Source organism: Hippocampus guttulatus, chromosome 19 (assembly GCF_054856545.1).
Source record: "Hippocampus guttulatus isolate MCC_2025c chromosome 19, RoL_Hgut_1.0, whole genome shotgun sequence".
Taxonomy (NCBI): Eukaryota; Metazoa; Chordata; class Actinopteri; order Syngnathiformes; family Syngnathidae; genus Hippocampus; species Hippocampus guttulatus.
In genome coordinates, this window is record NC_141279.1 from 3,422,108 (window position 1) to 3,438,188 (window position 16,081).

The following is a 16,081-nucleotide window of genomic DNA, read 5'->3' on the forward strand; positions in this document are numbered from 1 at the left end:
CTCAATAGGGGCACGAAACATGGTCCAGTTGGACTCAATTTGCATGACTGTGGAGTTTACAGCTGCCGCACCCAAACAAAATAACATGTTTCCTACATACTGAAAATTAATAAAATTGTGTGAGCTTTGAAATTGTTTTAAAAACTGCAGTGTCATCTGCATCCTCACGCCCAATATACATTGCTTAGGAGAAAGGAAGCAACAAATACAGTCAGACTTCATTGTGATGACGACACATTTTCATGTCAGTAGGTTAAAACTGATTAATCTTGAAATGCAACAGTATAGAAATATTTCAAAGTCTGCAAAATCAAATGGACTTTTGCTACAAAAACTGGAAGGATGTATGACAATAGCTTTGGAGAAACGCCCGTGCAAATTGTCCAAACGTGTTCGAGTGTGTTTTTCCAAACACTAACTAAATTTACCGTTCATTGTGACAACAAAACTTCAGGTGCGGAAACATCCAAGCTTGACGCTTCCCCACCGAGGTTATTCATCCCTCTTTTTGCTGCAAATCATCCACCGGGGAGGCTCGCGAGGGACCGGGCTGATGCGGCTTCCGTGGCCGAGCTTGACCCGCCCCACCGCGGCAAGAAGAGCGATGCTCTTTCGGTGAGCGAAGAGGCCTTGCTGGTGGGAAATCGCCGAGGCTAAGTGACCTCCGCTGGTTGACATCCAAGTGTCGAGTGCTCCATACGCTGACGAGCTGACAAAATGCGCTTGTCAAAAGCCGGAATGCAATCTCGAAGTCCTGGAGTACATTTGCGTTATGCGAGAACAGCTGCGAATGTGCAAACGCCGGAAGCGGACTGTTGACTCGTGAGCAGTGTGAAGGTCACGTGATAAAACACAGCTGTCACGTGTCCTTGCTCAAGTGGTCATGGGAACCGTAGTTTTTGACAAAACTTGCTTTGCTGTGGTTTTCGTGATGCGTTTGCATTTAATTAAATTACAAATAATTCCGAACACATGCAAATTTGGTTCACTGACGATTTAATTTTGTCCACAGGTGTTATTGTGAGTGTGTATGATTGTTTATTTGTGTTCAGTGTCTTTGAAACTCAGCTCAAGGTTTCAGGCCTTTTGTTTTTGGGTTTTAGATTTGTTATTGTTTACCTTGAGTTGTTTTATTGAGCTAGTTTTTTTTTTTTGCTGGTGTGTATAGCATGTTGTTTAGTTTTTTTGTTTTGTGTTTTTATTTGCTGTCGTGTTTAGCTTTTTGTTGTTTTGCTTATTCAGTATTTTTGTTGTTCTGTTTAGCGGTTTATTTTTGTATTGTTTTTTCATTTGCTGTTACATTAGGTATTTGTGTTTGTGGGGGTTTTTTTCATGTTTTGTTTAGTTTAACATTTTGGTGTTCTTTATTTTGCTGTTGTTTTTTGAAAATCAGGGACACAGGGTAATTCAGTTGTTTTGACTAATTTAATGGAAAATGAGCAACTGTAAATAGTTATACCCTACTCTTGAACATGATAAAATCTCACAGACTACCTTTAATTTTTTTCAATCACGGGGGTTCATTCTAACACAGCTTGATCCCTGCTTTGTTACCATCTGGCGCACTTTGTTGAAGTGTGCAAGATGTATATCTTATCAGCGAGATAAGACCATGTCCACTTATCTGGACAGTTTTGTCTAATCATTACCTGTGCATGATGGCAGAGCAAACGGGAAATCCCTTTCAAGCGTAGAAGCAAATAAAACAAAAACCCAAGTCCGGGTTTCGCATTTCACTCAGTTATTAACAGTGTGTTATTCCCAACCAGTCTGCCGTGGCACATGAGTGTGCCATGAGCGATCAAGTGCACTGCAGGGAATTATTTACTAAAAAAATGTATCTTTGTTCGTCTATCTATGCCACCAACACATAGTGGCTGGCAGAGCTATTAAATGCTCTTCGATTGACTTATTAAATTGCAATCTTAAAACTGATGAATCAAAAGTAACCCAAATTGGGTAAATATCCAGTGCTGGGTCCAAAAGGGATTGACCCAATGCTGGGTTATTGATACCCAGGCCATTGGGGTGTGAATTTGAACCAGCACATCGGGTCAAGATTTTGATCCATCAAGGGGTATTTATTTATTTTTTTGGTGGTGTGACGTGTGCATTGTCGCTGAAATTATTGAACAGGCAAGACATTTTCAGACGTGTGTCAATTTACTTGCAGATTGGTACAATCGGACAGCCGCGTAAAAAAAAAAACACAAACTAAGAGCAAATGAACACAAAATCAGTTTTAAGATCAGGACAAAATAGAGTGAAGCACACCACTGTCCGAGTCAAAAGAAACCTTGACGAGGGTGCGAATCCAAAATTCAGGAGCTTTGTTTCTTCTTTCACATTGAAAGATGAATAATGGAACGGTCAGCATAAATAAAAGCAAAAAAATAATAATAATCTTTACCTTTGATCTACCGTGAAGGACTCAGGACTTACAGTTTCCTTGCTGTACGTCCCGAAGCTCCTTGACCCAAGGTCTAGTTTCTCTCTAGGAACCGCTTTGTGTAAATCTATATCACATCATCTCAAAAGACATTTCCTAATCAAGCTTGATGATGATTACGCATCTTTTGCATGTGTCTTGGCCCAATAAAGTTTTGGATGTTGATGTCAAGGATTAGTTCATATTGACAGTGTCTCTCTCACAAGTTGCTTTGACGATGAGCCCATGCTGCTGTCATATATCGTGAAGAGCGACAATGCCTCTGTATTTCGGGGTCTCTTTCCCGCCGAACATTCTCTGGTCGAAGCGACATTCTTTCTCAGGGAGTTCCGGATCCCGCTGGAGAACTGGTCGGACACGCGCCTCATCACTCGGCTCAGTCCTTTATTCCTCGGCTTGATGAAGCCCACGTCGTCCTCCAGCTCCTCGGGCGGCACCTCGATGTTGCCAGAGTACCAGAAGACCCACCAGATGAGGCTGAGGAAGATGACGATGGCGCCGGAGTAGATGAAAAGGTCGTGGATAGCCAGACCCCCGAACACCCCCACCATCATGATGAGCACGCCGAGGATGTCGTGGGCCACGGCAAACCAGAAGGAGCACTTGCAGCGGCCCACTCCTCCGTACTTCCTCTCCACTGGCTCTTCCACCTGCACGGAGGTCGACATGGTCCTTGAGAAGATCGTGTTAGAATGAATCCAGATGTGGATCCCCGAGCGGCAGTGTGCTGCGCGTCGCAGTTGTAGCTCTCACAAACTCTGCAGTAGCAACGGTCGAAGTTCAGTGTGCGCGTGTGGTTATCAACAAGACGCACCGACCAGCTGACTTGGGGGGGGGGGGGGGGGAGTGTCATTGAATCATCATCGCAGTGACTGATGGTATCGTGGTTCACTCAAATGACAGTGTGGGCCAGTTTTCAGCGACAGTCCAAACAGAAGTTTGCATGAGTCTTATGAAATGCATCTAGTTCAACCCTTGTGCTAACTTTCTGAGGCCGACATGCAAAGCAAGGAAGGAGCAAGATGAAAGACTGCAACGCTGCACAGACTTTTTGCTATGATTAACTCATTCAGTACCAGCCAATTCTAGAGCAAGTCTGAAAAGACGTTTAAAAACGTCTTTGGGAGTGAATGAGTTAATATGCATTGGCCTTAAAAACAAAATGGTGCCAGCAGGCACTAGTTAGCCCCAAGGACAACACAAGTAGCCCATGGGTGTCTTCTTTAAAAATAAAATAACATTTCAAAAAAGGTCAGCAGTAATGGAACACTATGACTTATGAAGACTTAAAACATGTTAACATTCATTCATTTTTCGAACCGTTTTATCCTCACGAGGGTCGCGGGAGGTGCTGGAGCATATCCCAGCCATCTTTTGGCCAGTAGGCGGAGGACACCCTGATTGCCAGCCAATCGCAGGGTACACAGAGACAAACAACCATCCGCGCTCACACTCACACCTAGGGACAATTTAGAGTGCTCCATTAACCTGCCATGCATGTTTTTGGAATGTGAGAAGAAAACCGGAGTACCCGGAGAAAACCCACGCAGGCCCGGGAGAACATGCAAAATCCACAGAGGAAGGCTGCAGCCAGGATCGAATCCCCGACCTCTGTACTGTGAGGTCGACGGGCCACAAATATGTGAACATGTGTTCAATTATTTAAACCTAACACGTTACACATTTCTTCTGGACCAAATACTCCCTTTTGTGGAGAAAAAAAAAACATTTATCCAATTTTTTTTAAAGGTCATTTTGGAGTTGTCGTTTAAATGGTCAAACCTCGGTTTTCGTCCATATTCCGTTCCAGAAGGCTGTTCGAAAACCGAAACAACGCTTTAAAAAAAAAAAAAAAAAAAGTTTATTGAACATGTCCGCTCACAATGGAAAGCGACAGGAGGAAGCGTCACTTCCTCGTGTAAGGAAGGCGATAGCAGTCAAATGATGCATTCAAGTGCGCTCAGTTTGTTTGAGAACCGAATTTCGGAAGTAATCCGAGGCATAAAAAACTCGAAATTTTTGGTCGAAAACCGATTTGGTCGAGAACAGAGACGTTCGAAAACCGAGGTTTGACTGTACTGCGATACCACAATATTTTTTTGTTCAGTTATCCCGTCAGAATCTAATATCGACCCATGCCTAACTGCATGGCGACCAGCCCAGAACATGGTCCTGCTCTCGGCCAAAGTCAGTTCACACAGGCTCAAGCTCTCCCATGATCCAAAACGAATGAATGCACGTCATCATCGTCAAGCCACTTGATAGTAGCACAGACGCCTCCTCTTCTCTTTCAATATTGGCATCCAAACCAAGCCCACCACGACAAACATCAGTCCCACGGACACACAGGCAGAGGCGACGGGTCCCGCCTGCACTACCTTACAGAACTGCAGCAGGAAGAGGACCACGCCTGCCACCGACATCAGAGACCCCATCGCGATGGAGATGATGGACTTGTGCAGGTAGGCCCAATCCGAGGCCGCCGTACCCGAATGAGAGTTCGGACACCAAATACCAGGGTCGTCAAAAAATGGCATCTCATCATATCCTTCCATCATGTCCACATAAAACGGTGTGACTTGCTAAAAAAAACTTGACTCATGACTTAAGCGGTCTCTGGATCAGAATCATCCAAATGCAGCTACCTCCCGATTGAGCGCTATATCATCTTTTGTGTGCTTATTCTGTCGCCCAGAAAACTGTTGACACACTGTAATTCCAGATGGCCCTGCACCACACCCCCACACACACAACAGCTCATCGTGGATGAATGGATGAGATACGCCGGCCATGATGACAGCGCCATCAGACACGAGTGGATGCCTCGCTTTATCATCGACCTACTCATGTTTCACCAAAACAAACTCTACTGCACAGCAGGTTAGTTTATTGGATCTTTCCTTAGAGATAGTTTTTATTTTTGTTTTGACCTGTATTTTTTTTTTTATTGTTCATTTTCATTAGTTTTGAGAGTGCGTTTACGTTTTTTTTTCTTCTTTGAAAATCCTCCATTTTCATCTCGAATAAATTGTTAAGTACAAGATGGGGAAAAAAGTTACCATGTTTTGTGGAATAAACTACATATTGTCCACAAGTACAGTCATCCCTCGCCGTAACTTGCTTCATCTTTCACGGCTTTGCTGTTGCACTGAATTTTTTATTTTTTTTTGGGTGAGACAAATATTTATTGAGAACAAATAATTTAACTTTGCCCATCTATCTATGCCAGCAACTAATAGTGACAGAAAAAACTAATTCTCTCCTGTTTGATGGCAAAAAGTATTAAATTAAGTATGAATATGAAGTATTTTATTCAGAGGAGAAAAAAAATGAATCATCTGATAATTTGATACATTTTGCCAGGGGGAAACGTTGGGATGTGATCGATTGACAATCTTACAAAATACTGCGCAGTATCCCTCAAGAAGATCATTTCCTTTTAGATACTTTTGCTTTTCTTCTCGGTTTCGTAGACCTGACACCTTTCTTGGACATTTTGAGCAGTAGACTTGCATGTTTCTTGTCAGCGGGCCTGGTTTTCTTGTGCTGTAACAAAGAGGAGCAAGAGGGAGAAAATAGTTTGAAATAAAAGTCAATGTCGGAAAACTTATTTGACAAAATGTACGATTTTTGCGGTTGCGTGCAACACGGACCTGCACTTTCAGCGTTTTGCCCTTGGTCTTTATGGGGACCAGTTGGGGAATTTCCTCATCCCCGCTATCGTCGTCCTCTTCCTCCTCTACCTTCCTTTTCTTTCCATTCTTTTCCTTTGCAGGGGTTTGTTCTGTGTCCTCGGGACTTTCTTCAGCAGCGGACTCCTGAAATGCAACATGCACAAGGTGGTTACGCCACTGCTTTTTTGGGGAAGGCATGTGAGCTCAAATCTGTTCTTGCCTCCTCTGCCTCTGTGGCTTTGGGCTTCAGGAGGTGGCTCAGGCCTGAAGTGTAGATGGGTAGGGCCACAGACCTTTCACTCTTCACGTGGATAATCTTCAGCACTGGTCCCGCCTATGCAAAAGCAGCACAGGCATTTAGACAAAAGGAGAGCTCGTTAAATGATGACTGAATGATACTATTGGCCCCCCCCCCCAAACAACTGACTCCGCTTTCGTTGATGCCATGAATTAAATTACGGCATTCATGAACAAACAATGTGGACATTGTCGCTGAATAAAACGGCTGCACTCACCATGCGTATTTTTCCCATCACAGTTTGAACGGTTGCCTCAATGTTGTCCGTCAACTCATCAGCAGTCATGCCGCTGTGGCCCACACGCGCCATGCTGAAAAACACATCAGTGATGACGTCTGGTCCCATAATACAAATTGTGGCTACTTTACGATTACATGCCAGCGAGGGTTGAGCTCGCGTGTATCAACGCAGTAGAGGTAGACTCCACTTTTTGGTTAGAGGCATTGAATTGGGCAAGCAAACACATTTGAAACCCACCAGCAGGAGCCCTTGTTGTTGATTTTCACACTGGTACCCTGGACCACTTTTTGGATGTCTTGAGCCAGATGTTTGCTTTGCAGGTTCACAGAAAGTGGCTCCCTAGAAAACAAGGTAAAGCGGTCAGCACGTATCCTTAACCTTTCGTCCATTGAACTGTTTTAAATTGGAGGAAAATACGGTCTCAAAAATGTTAAAATCTGACCTTTTCTTGTCATAGAAGTGTTTCCCGAGTTGGGAAGGCAGACGGCGACGAATGCGGTCATCGGCGAGGAACATGTTGAAGTTCCCCAGTAGGCGCCGTTTCGCCTCAAAAGGTTTGTACTCCGTCTTCAGGACCTTGAATGGGATTATCTGACAAAGATGGAGTGACATGGTCATTAGTGCTGGCCTCGTCTGAGCCAGTATGACTTTGGCAACCGATGATGTTTACCTCAGTGACATTAGTGACTCCCCTCTCTTCCATCAATTTCTTATAAAACCTCACGGTTTGCTCCGTGGTCATTTGGGGCTCATTTCGGGTGAAAAGGCATACTTCCTCTGAGCTTGTGCGTTCGGCATGAGGCAATGGACTGATGACCAGACAACAACAGAGCACTATTAAGTCTTCATTAGAATGTGAGGTTAAAAAAAGGGAAAAAACGATGGAAACTTTACAACACGCAAGCTGTGTCGTTGCACATTCATCGTGTAACGTAAAATACAACACGATTATAAATCCACTTACATCCGAATGGTCTGCGCCTTCTTGGGGATCTTCCATAAGGTGAAGAGTATGCTGATATTTTGAGACTGGTTCTTGAAAAGTTTTTTCCCGGTCGACTTGCTATTGAGGAATGCCTGCAGGGCTCGAACTGCCTTATTCACCTGTGGGAAAATATTACTTGGTTTCATGTGGTCAGGGAAGAATTATTCGAGGCCTGCATTGAACAAGTCAAGTCTTCACTCGTGGGTTAGCTTCATAGCTAACAAATACACCAAGGTACGGCGTTGTGGTCACGACTGGTCAATGCGTAAAGATATTAGACTACCCAGTATCAATCCGAATGAAAAATCGATGCAAGTGTTTCAGTTTTACAAAAATAAAAATAAAAACAAAGCTTTTTACCTGTGATCGGTCCAGTTCAACTAGTCGTTTGTCGTCCATGTTGCCTTCACGTGTTCCAGACACGCGCGCATGCGTACTGGTTGATGACAGACGACGTGGACTGCAACGTCACTAAGTGTATATGAAAACTTTATTTATACGCCTTTTTTTACAGGTTTCCTTCGGTTTATGATTGAACCTAATTTGTAGGGCGGCGACATAACGCGCTCTGAGTTACAACTATTTTTTAATCAATAAATGTAATAAAAAATATATCATTTAATTCAACGTGGAAACTGTCACGAGGAAAATTTAACAACTAACAAGATAAAAGGTCAGCATAGGATATCCCTTGAATGCCGTTTAAAAAAAACACGTTTTCACTCAAGCGTCATGATTCATTTATTTTTTCATGTGGCTTTGTTATGCAACAGTTGCATGTTTGTTCATCCTTGATTTTTCGGAGCAGTGTGAGTGAGGCTAAACAAACTGATGGCGCGGCAACATCTAACAAATAAAATGTCCAAGGGACTTCTCTCATTTTTTAAAATTGGAATTGCACTCATCAAATTTGAATTGTATGATCTTGTTGTTGGTTTTTATAGGGAACAAAATAATCCTGTATTTTTGTTCTCTCCAGACTCAGTAACACTGCATCCACCTCCATAGTAAAAACGATTGGTATGGCCAGCTGGCAGCGTTTTCATCCATGTACTGTCGCTACATTAGTGTTATTGCAGAGCTCTCAATATGAGAACGCTGGACACTCACACTCTCTCACTGTCGATTGTTCATCATAAAAACGGATCCAGTCTTGTTATTTTCATTTGACGCAATTAATTCCCCTCTTTGCTCCGTTGTTGGAAGTTCTTCTCTTTAGCATAGTTTAGCATAAAGAAAAGAGTCGCTGTTGTGGTTGGCCCGAGCAGCAGTCCTCTTCTGGTGACAAGCAGCATTACACAACTTGGATCTCGGTTGCATTTAGTCCTTTTCCGGCACCAGCTTCAGCACTTTTCCGATGGCGATGGTTTTGCCTGGTTGGTGGAAAAATAGGTCTCAGAAATAACAATTTAAAAAAGCACAAAGATAAAACTTCCAGAGTGGCGTGTCCTTACCTTCGTCACGTAGCGTGAATCGCCCCATTTGAGGAAAGTCCTTGAAAGTCTCCATGCAGATGACTCCCGCTGCCCGGAACCTGGCGATACAAACCTGGTCCTGCTTCACGAAGCGCGGACGTGTTTTACTTTTCTCTCCCGTCTTCTTGTCCACCATACAAATTAAGGCCTGCAATCAGGATGCAAATCAAACCAAGATGTTGAGAAACTCACAGGAAAACCTTGTGTGTAAACAAACGGCCGATGTTCAGCTTTTGTGTCGTTTGTTGACGTCTACTTCTTGACGTTATGGATCAACTTTGCCTTTCGCACTACTGCCACCGTCAGGCTAAGCCATGCATAACAGAGAGGGCAGCACAATATGTTTTAATATGCACGGCTGTTAGTGCGCTCACTAGGTTGTTTTTTTTACAGTCAGAAAACAAAATAGAATAAATATTTTTTTTTAAAAATGCTTCAGTTGGGGAGGCTGGGCAGCAACTTACTGAGATTTGCACCTCTTCGATGCAGGTATGGAGGTGAAGAACTGCATTGTAACCGGGACAAATGATTGATTTGTGCTCAATGATGACAATCTGAAATATGAGAGGAGAGATCATTTGCAATCGAAATGACAATCGTGTAGCTGAACAAATTCAAAAAGGGATGCTGGGCAACTCATTCAGGATTTCTTCTTGCATTTTACTTCATTACGTACTGCTCGTCACCTCAAAACGATGCATGTTGGGAGTGTCATAAACCGATGTATGTCACCTGAGCGTCAAAGGTGCGGCCGGTGTGGCAAAGGTTGTCGGGGCTGCACAAGATGAAACCGGGAAGGATCTCCTCTTCCTCGATGCCCTTGAGCCTCATCTTCAGGTTCTCCCCGGGACCTGCGTCATCAGTCTCCACCTCATCGCTTAGGAGGCTCAGTACTTCCACTATGTGCTGAAAATACATTTGTTTCCACACAAATAACATGAGACAACCTGATTTTATTCAATCCTATTTTGCCTGCACTCTCATTATTATTTGGCAACTTAAAATGTTGCTCTTAGTTGCATGTCATATTTACAAATATCAACCATCTGACCTTGACGACTATGAATACCCTTTTAATGCGCAAGACAGAACGACACTTTTTTTTCACCCTCCTCGACAGAATTTCACGTTCACAGAAGTCCCTTTAGGAAATATTTTTCCAAACAATTAGACAAGAACAAAAAGACATCTCACCCTGTTTGGCATCATGACCAACTGCTGGGCTTTGCTAATGGTTCCGGACTCCAGCTTCCCAAGAATGACCGTACCCATGTCCTAAAACACACACATGCACACAACATACAACTGTAAGACAGTTTTTCGATGATGCTCAAAACATGTCACGTCTATGACGCAACCTTCAAACCGGAGGCCATTGACTGCTACGCTGTTTTCTATTCAACTTGGACAATGAAGATGACGACTTTGCAGAGAAAAAAACAATAAATGTGACTAGCCTCAGATTTTTGGACCTGATTTTTGCTGTGCGTATTTATTTGGGGCATCATCACTCTTCTCACTTTTTTGTTACTTTGTGCTGATTCTACTTGTGCTTAGTGGACTACGTGAAGGTTGTCTCTTGTATTTGTCAATGTAAGTTGTGGATCTTGATAATCATTAGTTTGGGGAAAAAAAGTTGATTTAGTTTCATTTTAAAATGGATTATGAATCACATTTACAGCGTAACAGTGGGTTAAGCAAAAAAAAAAAAAAAAAGACTTTACAGAAGGTACTGCAGCAGTATATAAGGGAGGCGTGTTTTAAAATATGTAGCAGAGTCACAGTATAAATCACAGACGTCATGATTGTGCAATCAGAGGACTGAGGAATATAGCCATAATGGGAACAGCATTCGCACACATAAATTCCAATCCTTTATGTGTTTGTGCACGTGTTTTCTTTTGGAGGAGGAAATGGTGTCATTTTTGGCCTCACCTTAACTGGAAACAATCTGACCCATGTTCAGGCTTGTTTCACCTGCTCACCTTGTACTTATCTACGATGGGGAGTCTGACCGGCCCGTTGATGGATCTGGTGAAGTTTGGCAAACTATCCAAGTGGGGAATAAATGGCAACCCCCTGTTACAGAGCAAAAAATAAATAAATCAAAGTGGTTCTTTCAAACACATTTCCGATTCAGTGAAAAAAAAAAAAAAAGCTTGAATAACTGCAGCCATCACGCCAACAGTCCCACTTACGTGTACCAGGGACATTCAGGTACGGGTTCCTTGAGGTTGGCACCTGTGAGTCCGGAGCAAGGCATAAAGTAGATGTCCTTTTTGGGGTTGAAGCCAACCTTCTTGAGAAATGGCACCAGCTTCTCCTTACACTCTTCATACCTGAAAGTATAGAGGAAACCTCTAAAGAGCCAGCACAAATGTTTCCTTTTGAAAGTCCCAACTGAACATCTACACTCACATTCATACACTTCACATCAATGAACCCAATATCGATGTTTGCACAATGTGGGAGGAAATGTGGTGCTAAACTAACCACAAGCCCACATCTGTATCGAGAAGTCACGAGTCAAATTTGAACAAGAGCAGCAATCGCACCCACACCACGTTCACCTATCGAGGCTCCAGTTGACAGTGGGGTCGTCCATCTTGTTTACCAGGACAATGAGATGTTTGACGCCTGCCGTTTTAGCCAGCATGGCGTGCTCCCGAGTCTGTCCGCCTTTTTCAAAACCCGTCTCAAACTCGCCCTTTCTCGCTGAGATGACCTGAAACAGACCGGGAAGAAATCGGTTGTTAGGAAGAAAAAAAAAAAAAAAAAAAAAAAAAAAGCATGCACGGCGTAATAATACGCCATCTTCCAAAAGCTACCTCAATTACAGCCACGTTTACATTTTTTTTATTTCTTCATTTCATATTTACAGGCTAAAGGTGTTTTTCACACAAATATTATTTAACTCTGACTTGACTCATGTATAAGCATAGATAGCGATTTTTGAAACTATGACACATTCTGGCTTACATACAGATTTGGGTTATGTTGTTACTATAGCAACAGAACTCCAGTGTAAATTCACGAGTGACGTACTGGTTTACTTTATAAGTGACATCACTGGGTTTCAGTAAGATATTTTTTATAAGGTTTGTGTTAGGGGGGATAAAAAAAAAAATACAAAACACAAGCATATTTTACGGAGCAGTTAATACTACCATTGGCATCCTTTAAGTGCCATGCTAAAAAACAAACTGACCACAGGAAGTGGACAAAGCTGCGCTAGCATCCATGCATGAAAATGTGCACATCTGATAAAAACTACTTGTCAGAGTTATACCCGGACAAGTTTCTATAAAAGAAGAACTCGACTCAGGGAAGCAGCCGACGGGAGTACGATTTCCCAGAGCGAACGACGGCAGTTGTTCCGCAATCACAAAACATGACATCATTCTGTTCGGAGATTCCTCTTACAAAACTTCAATAAGATTGAAGTCAACCTCACCAGGACAGCCAGATCGGCTTGTGACGCTCCTCCGATCATGTTGGGGACAAAGCTCTTGTGTCCAGGGGCATCCAGGATTGTGAAGTGTTTTTTCTCCGTCTCAAAATATGCCCTTCCCACCTCCACAGTTTTTCCTTTGTCTCGCTCCTCCTGGTTTGTGTCCAGAGCCCACGACAAGTACCTGCAGCCACGGGAATAGTCACTCAAGGTAAATTATCGCCGCTGTGGTGCAGAAATCCCGTGTGTCCAAAAATACAAAATTGAATGTTTTCAAAGACGGATACTACTGGTCTGCCTGCCCCTTATCATACCATGTGGCATAATTGTCCTATCTAATGAAAGTCTGGATGTTTTTGGTTTTTTTTCCACGAAAGATGATATGTGAAAATCGTAACGTTAATTACAATTTTGTGAAAACAGATCGTCGTAATGCTTTGTTGCAGAAGTGAGGTCGTTAGTTGGGAGGTAAGTCCGTGTCTTCACCTCATACTTAAGGTGTTAGTCACTTAATTGTATTTATTGTGTTAGTTGTGACGCCAAGAGCTTTAAAAAGTCATTTGGGAGGATGCCTTTTACACACGCGGTGGCTTTTGTTACATACTAAAGACTCTTTGTTTGGCCGGGAGCTTCCCCTGAGCACAGATTGTTATCATGAAAGCTGGTGCTAGGATTGTCCCATTTTAATCAATGACAGGGAAATAAATCGGCAAATGTTGACCTTCTTTGGGGGTAGGGGATCAAATTAGCGATTAAGGTGAGGCTCATTGAAGTTAATGGAGGACGAGTGAGCAAAAAGCCAAACAAAGGGGATGTAACAGTTGATATTTGTATTATTTAAGTATTTGGATTTACTCCCAATATTTCACGACTCACTTGTGGAGTCATTTAAGTGAAATATAGGCATCTGTGCGATTTGAGTTGTTTCAAAAATGTAAATACAGCATTAGTAGACTGCGTGTCAATAAAGATGTAGATGAAGTTGATCCATTAAAACACATTCATATAACAATCGACATTAAATCAGATTTGGACACTTCGAAAATAGAACCCAAGCAGTGCTCACCATGTCTCTCTGTTTTTTTCTTTTGCTTCTCTTTCATATTTTTCCAAAGTTCGTTTTTCCACCATTCCAGTTAAATACCTAAGAGAAACACACACACAAATATCAACTCGGAATTATCTTACATAATGTGCAATTAAATATCCTGTTGGCTACTACTGCAGGACAGTCACTCAGAGAGAGAAAAACATTAAACTCCATGCTGGAATGGATAGCGTGCAGCAAGTGCGAACTGCAGTTTTGCTTTTTTACACAGAGGTCAAATGTGGAAGATGACTTCGCAATGTTTACTCACATGATTTGTCCACCAATAGTTGATTTTCCAGCATCTGACGGTCAAATAAAAATGATGGTTATCATATTAAACTGTGGTTTTGCAGTCATCATACACCAATGACGATGCCGCGAAGGTTACGCACCCACGTGACCAATGAAGACAACATTCACATGTTCTTTCTTGGGCGCATCAGGCGTTGAAGGCGCCACTTTAGGCATAGGGATCTCCTCCTCTTCCTCTTCCATGATCATCTCATCCTCCTGGCTGTCAGCGTAGGGCGGACAATCCCCCGTCGCGGCCGGGTCCTCCTGTCCGCCGCCACCCCCGCCTCCGCCCGGCTCATCGTTCAGCTCCCACGTCTCGTCGTCGGCTGCCATGTCTGCCTCTGAGCTGCCGTTCTCAACTGGAGCTGCGAACAAACAAGTCACTGGCTGACTCTGGGACCAACGTTTCTCAAAACTGTTACGTTCTAGTTTTGGTTTGAAACTGAACTCTTCTGACAAACATTGTATGTGAACCATTTGCCTTGGTTCAATAAAGGGTGGGAATCACTGGTCTAGTTAATGTAAATCCTCGGTGGGCATGAGAATGTCACCATACTTTGCCCACCTGTGATATAACCCACCAATGTTTAATCTAAATTGTCAAAAGTGAAAATCCAAAGTGAGAACCTTGGTCGTGCACCGTAAGCCAATGAAAAGTCTATGTCGGGAAGTGGAGCAGTGAGGTTGCATCATAACATTCACACAAGGTAATGCCTTGTGGTTGCCCAATGCCAGCAATCCAAATTAGGCTCACTATGTGAAACTTGAACAGAGCCCCCTGGCATTCCTGATGAGTTTGACGTTTCAAACATGACTGCGAGAAAGCGGGCGCACCCCGGTACTTGACCCGCACACCTCCTGCGTTCACATCACGCGGTTTTGTAACCTGACGACAATCATATTTAGTCGTTATAGTTCATTCATTGTGCCTGCATACCGACTGTCTGTGTCACCTCCGTGGTGCTACCAACTGGATCAGGGGTACCTTAAAGGGGAGGAAAAACGAAACCTCTTGAAACGATCATTGATATTAATCGCATAATGCTGGCCACGTTTCAGAAAGTGTGGGAGTAATCACAGTCATGAATGAACTATAACCGGTGACGACACGGAGTCGACGTGTTGCAAGTGAGCCACGAGAAACGGGCTAACTCTAGCTGCGTTAGCAAGATAGTTAGCAAGTTAGGCTAAGTTACAAACTGATTTCTAGCTTTAGTGTTACCTTACCGTCGGAAGGAGGCATTCCGGTAGCGCTGCTTTGAAGGGAGGTAGGCACGAACACCGGGGCGTTGAGGTTGGGGACAAACGGCTTGGCGTTGACGTTGAGTGCGGCGAAGGCGCACGGGAGAGCCGCCGAGGTGGCCGGGGCCTCGGCGTCTTCTTCCAGCTCCCACGAATCCGGAGCTGTGTCTCTCGGGTCCATCTCTCCTTTTTTTTAACGAGAGTTGAGCAATAACCTTTGCCGGTTGAGCTGGGAGATGTTTGTTGTTCTACTAAAAAAACGCGGTTAGTTACGAGTAGGTTTAAACACTTGACAGCGCTGTTGGTGAACTTCTCATTGCTATGCTGCTTTGACAGGCATATGGAGCGCGCAGCTGACGAGGAGTTGCGTTTAGTCGATGTAAGTCTTGTGGCTACCGCTAGAGGTCACGACCGGTCCTCTGCTGGTCGTGATGTCCGGTTTACGACGGAACTCAGCGCCGTACGGTGGTTACGTAACCCAAATGCGTATGTAGGTCGAGTCAGATTGTGTCACATTGAAGACTATCTCAGTTTTATTGTGTAAAATCATTGACAAGGTGACAGATTGAATAAATGCACTGGAACATGGAACAAAATTATGAAGTAGTCGTCAAAAATATATTTTGGAACAGCTAACTGTGCAAACGATGAAATATTTATCTGTCTGTCACTCTTTCGCATCAGCAATTCCTCCAGCTGCGATGGCAAAAGTAGTCTCATTCTCCGGCATATTTGGGGACCTGAAAGACGCGTGAAAATGACATATTTGTGGCTATTATCAACACATATTTTTTGTAATTTATTTAATCGTTTGTGAAAATCACAAATGTTTTTTCGAAAAACAAGTGAAAAAAAATCACGGATTCATTCGTGTGAATAGTT

At 43.3% G+C, this 16,081-nt stretch overlaps 4 protein-coding genes across 5 annotated transcripts in view; all 4 read right to left on the reverse strand.

The window, feature by feature from the left end:
• Positions 1–825, reverse strand: part of snx29 (sorting nexin 29) — an 89,929-nt gene extending 89,104 nt beyond the window's left edge. For both annotated transcript variants that reach the window (XM_086138509.1, XM_086138508.1), the window contains exon 1: positions 429–825. In XM_086138509.1, the coding sequence (XP_085994635.1) occupies positions 429–435 (7 nt within the window). In that variant the 5' untranslated portion in view covers positions 436–825. The remainder of the gene's footprint in view (positions 1–428) is intronic.
• A 1,193-nt stretch (positions 826–2,018) lies between these two features.
• Positions 2,019–3,255, reverse strand: LOC147189566 (transmembrane protein 238-like). The gene has a single exon (XM_086138510.1). It carries the CDS (start codon positions 3,115–3,117, stop codon positions 2,629–2,631), a length of 489 nt encoding a protein of 162 aa, XP_085994636.1. The 5' UTR covers positions 3,118–3,255; the 3' UTR covers positions 2,019–2,628.
• Positions 3,256–5,741: 2,486 nt separating this feature from the next.
• On the reverse strand, positions 5,742–8,093 carry rsl1d1 (ribosomal L1 domain containing 1). The gene is made up of 9 exons (XM_086099537.1): positions 8,008–8,093; positions 7,627–7,766; positions 7,333–7,471; positions 7,105–7,253; positions 6,900–7,001; positions 6,639–6,732; positions 6,344–6,457; positions 6,103–6,267; positions 5,742–5,995 (listed from the first exon to the last, which is right to left on the reverse strand). Exons 1-9 carry the CDS (start codon positions 8,044–8,046, stop codon positions 5,879–5,881), a joined length of 1,059 nt encoding a protein of 352 aa, XP_085955663.1. The 5' UTR covers positions 8,047–8,093; the 3' UTR covers positions 5,742–5,878.
• A 277-nt stretch (positions 8,094–8,370) lies between these two features.
• On the reverse strand, positions 8,371–15,601 carry gspt1 (G1 to S phase transition 1). Its single transcript, XM_086138572.1, has 13 exons — positions 15,185–15,601; positions 14,056–14,322; positions 13,932–13,965; positions 13,640–13,717; positions 12,577–12,757; positions 11,693–11,847; positions 11,321–11,461; positions 11,108–11,201; positions 10,317–10,397; positions 9,855–10,028; positions 9,587–9,676; positions 9,102–9,270; positions 8,371–9,020 (listed from the first exon to the last, which is right to left on the reverse strand). Exons 1-13 carry the CDS (start codon positions 15,378–15,380, stop codon positions 8,968–8,970), a joined length of 1,713 nt encoding a protein of 570 aa, XP_085994698.1. The 5' UTR covers positions 15,381–15,601; the 3' UTR covers positions 8,371–8,967.
• Positions 15,602–16,081: the final 480 nt, after the last annotated feature.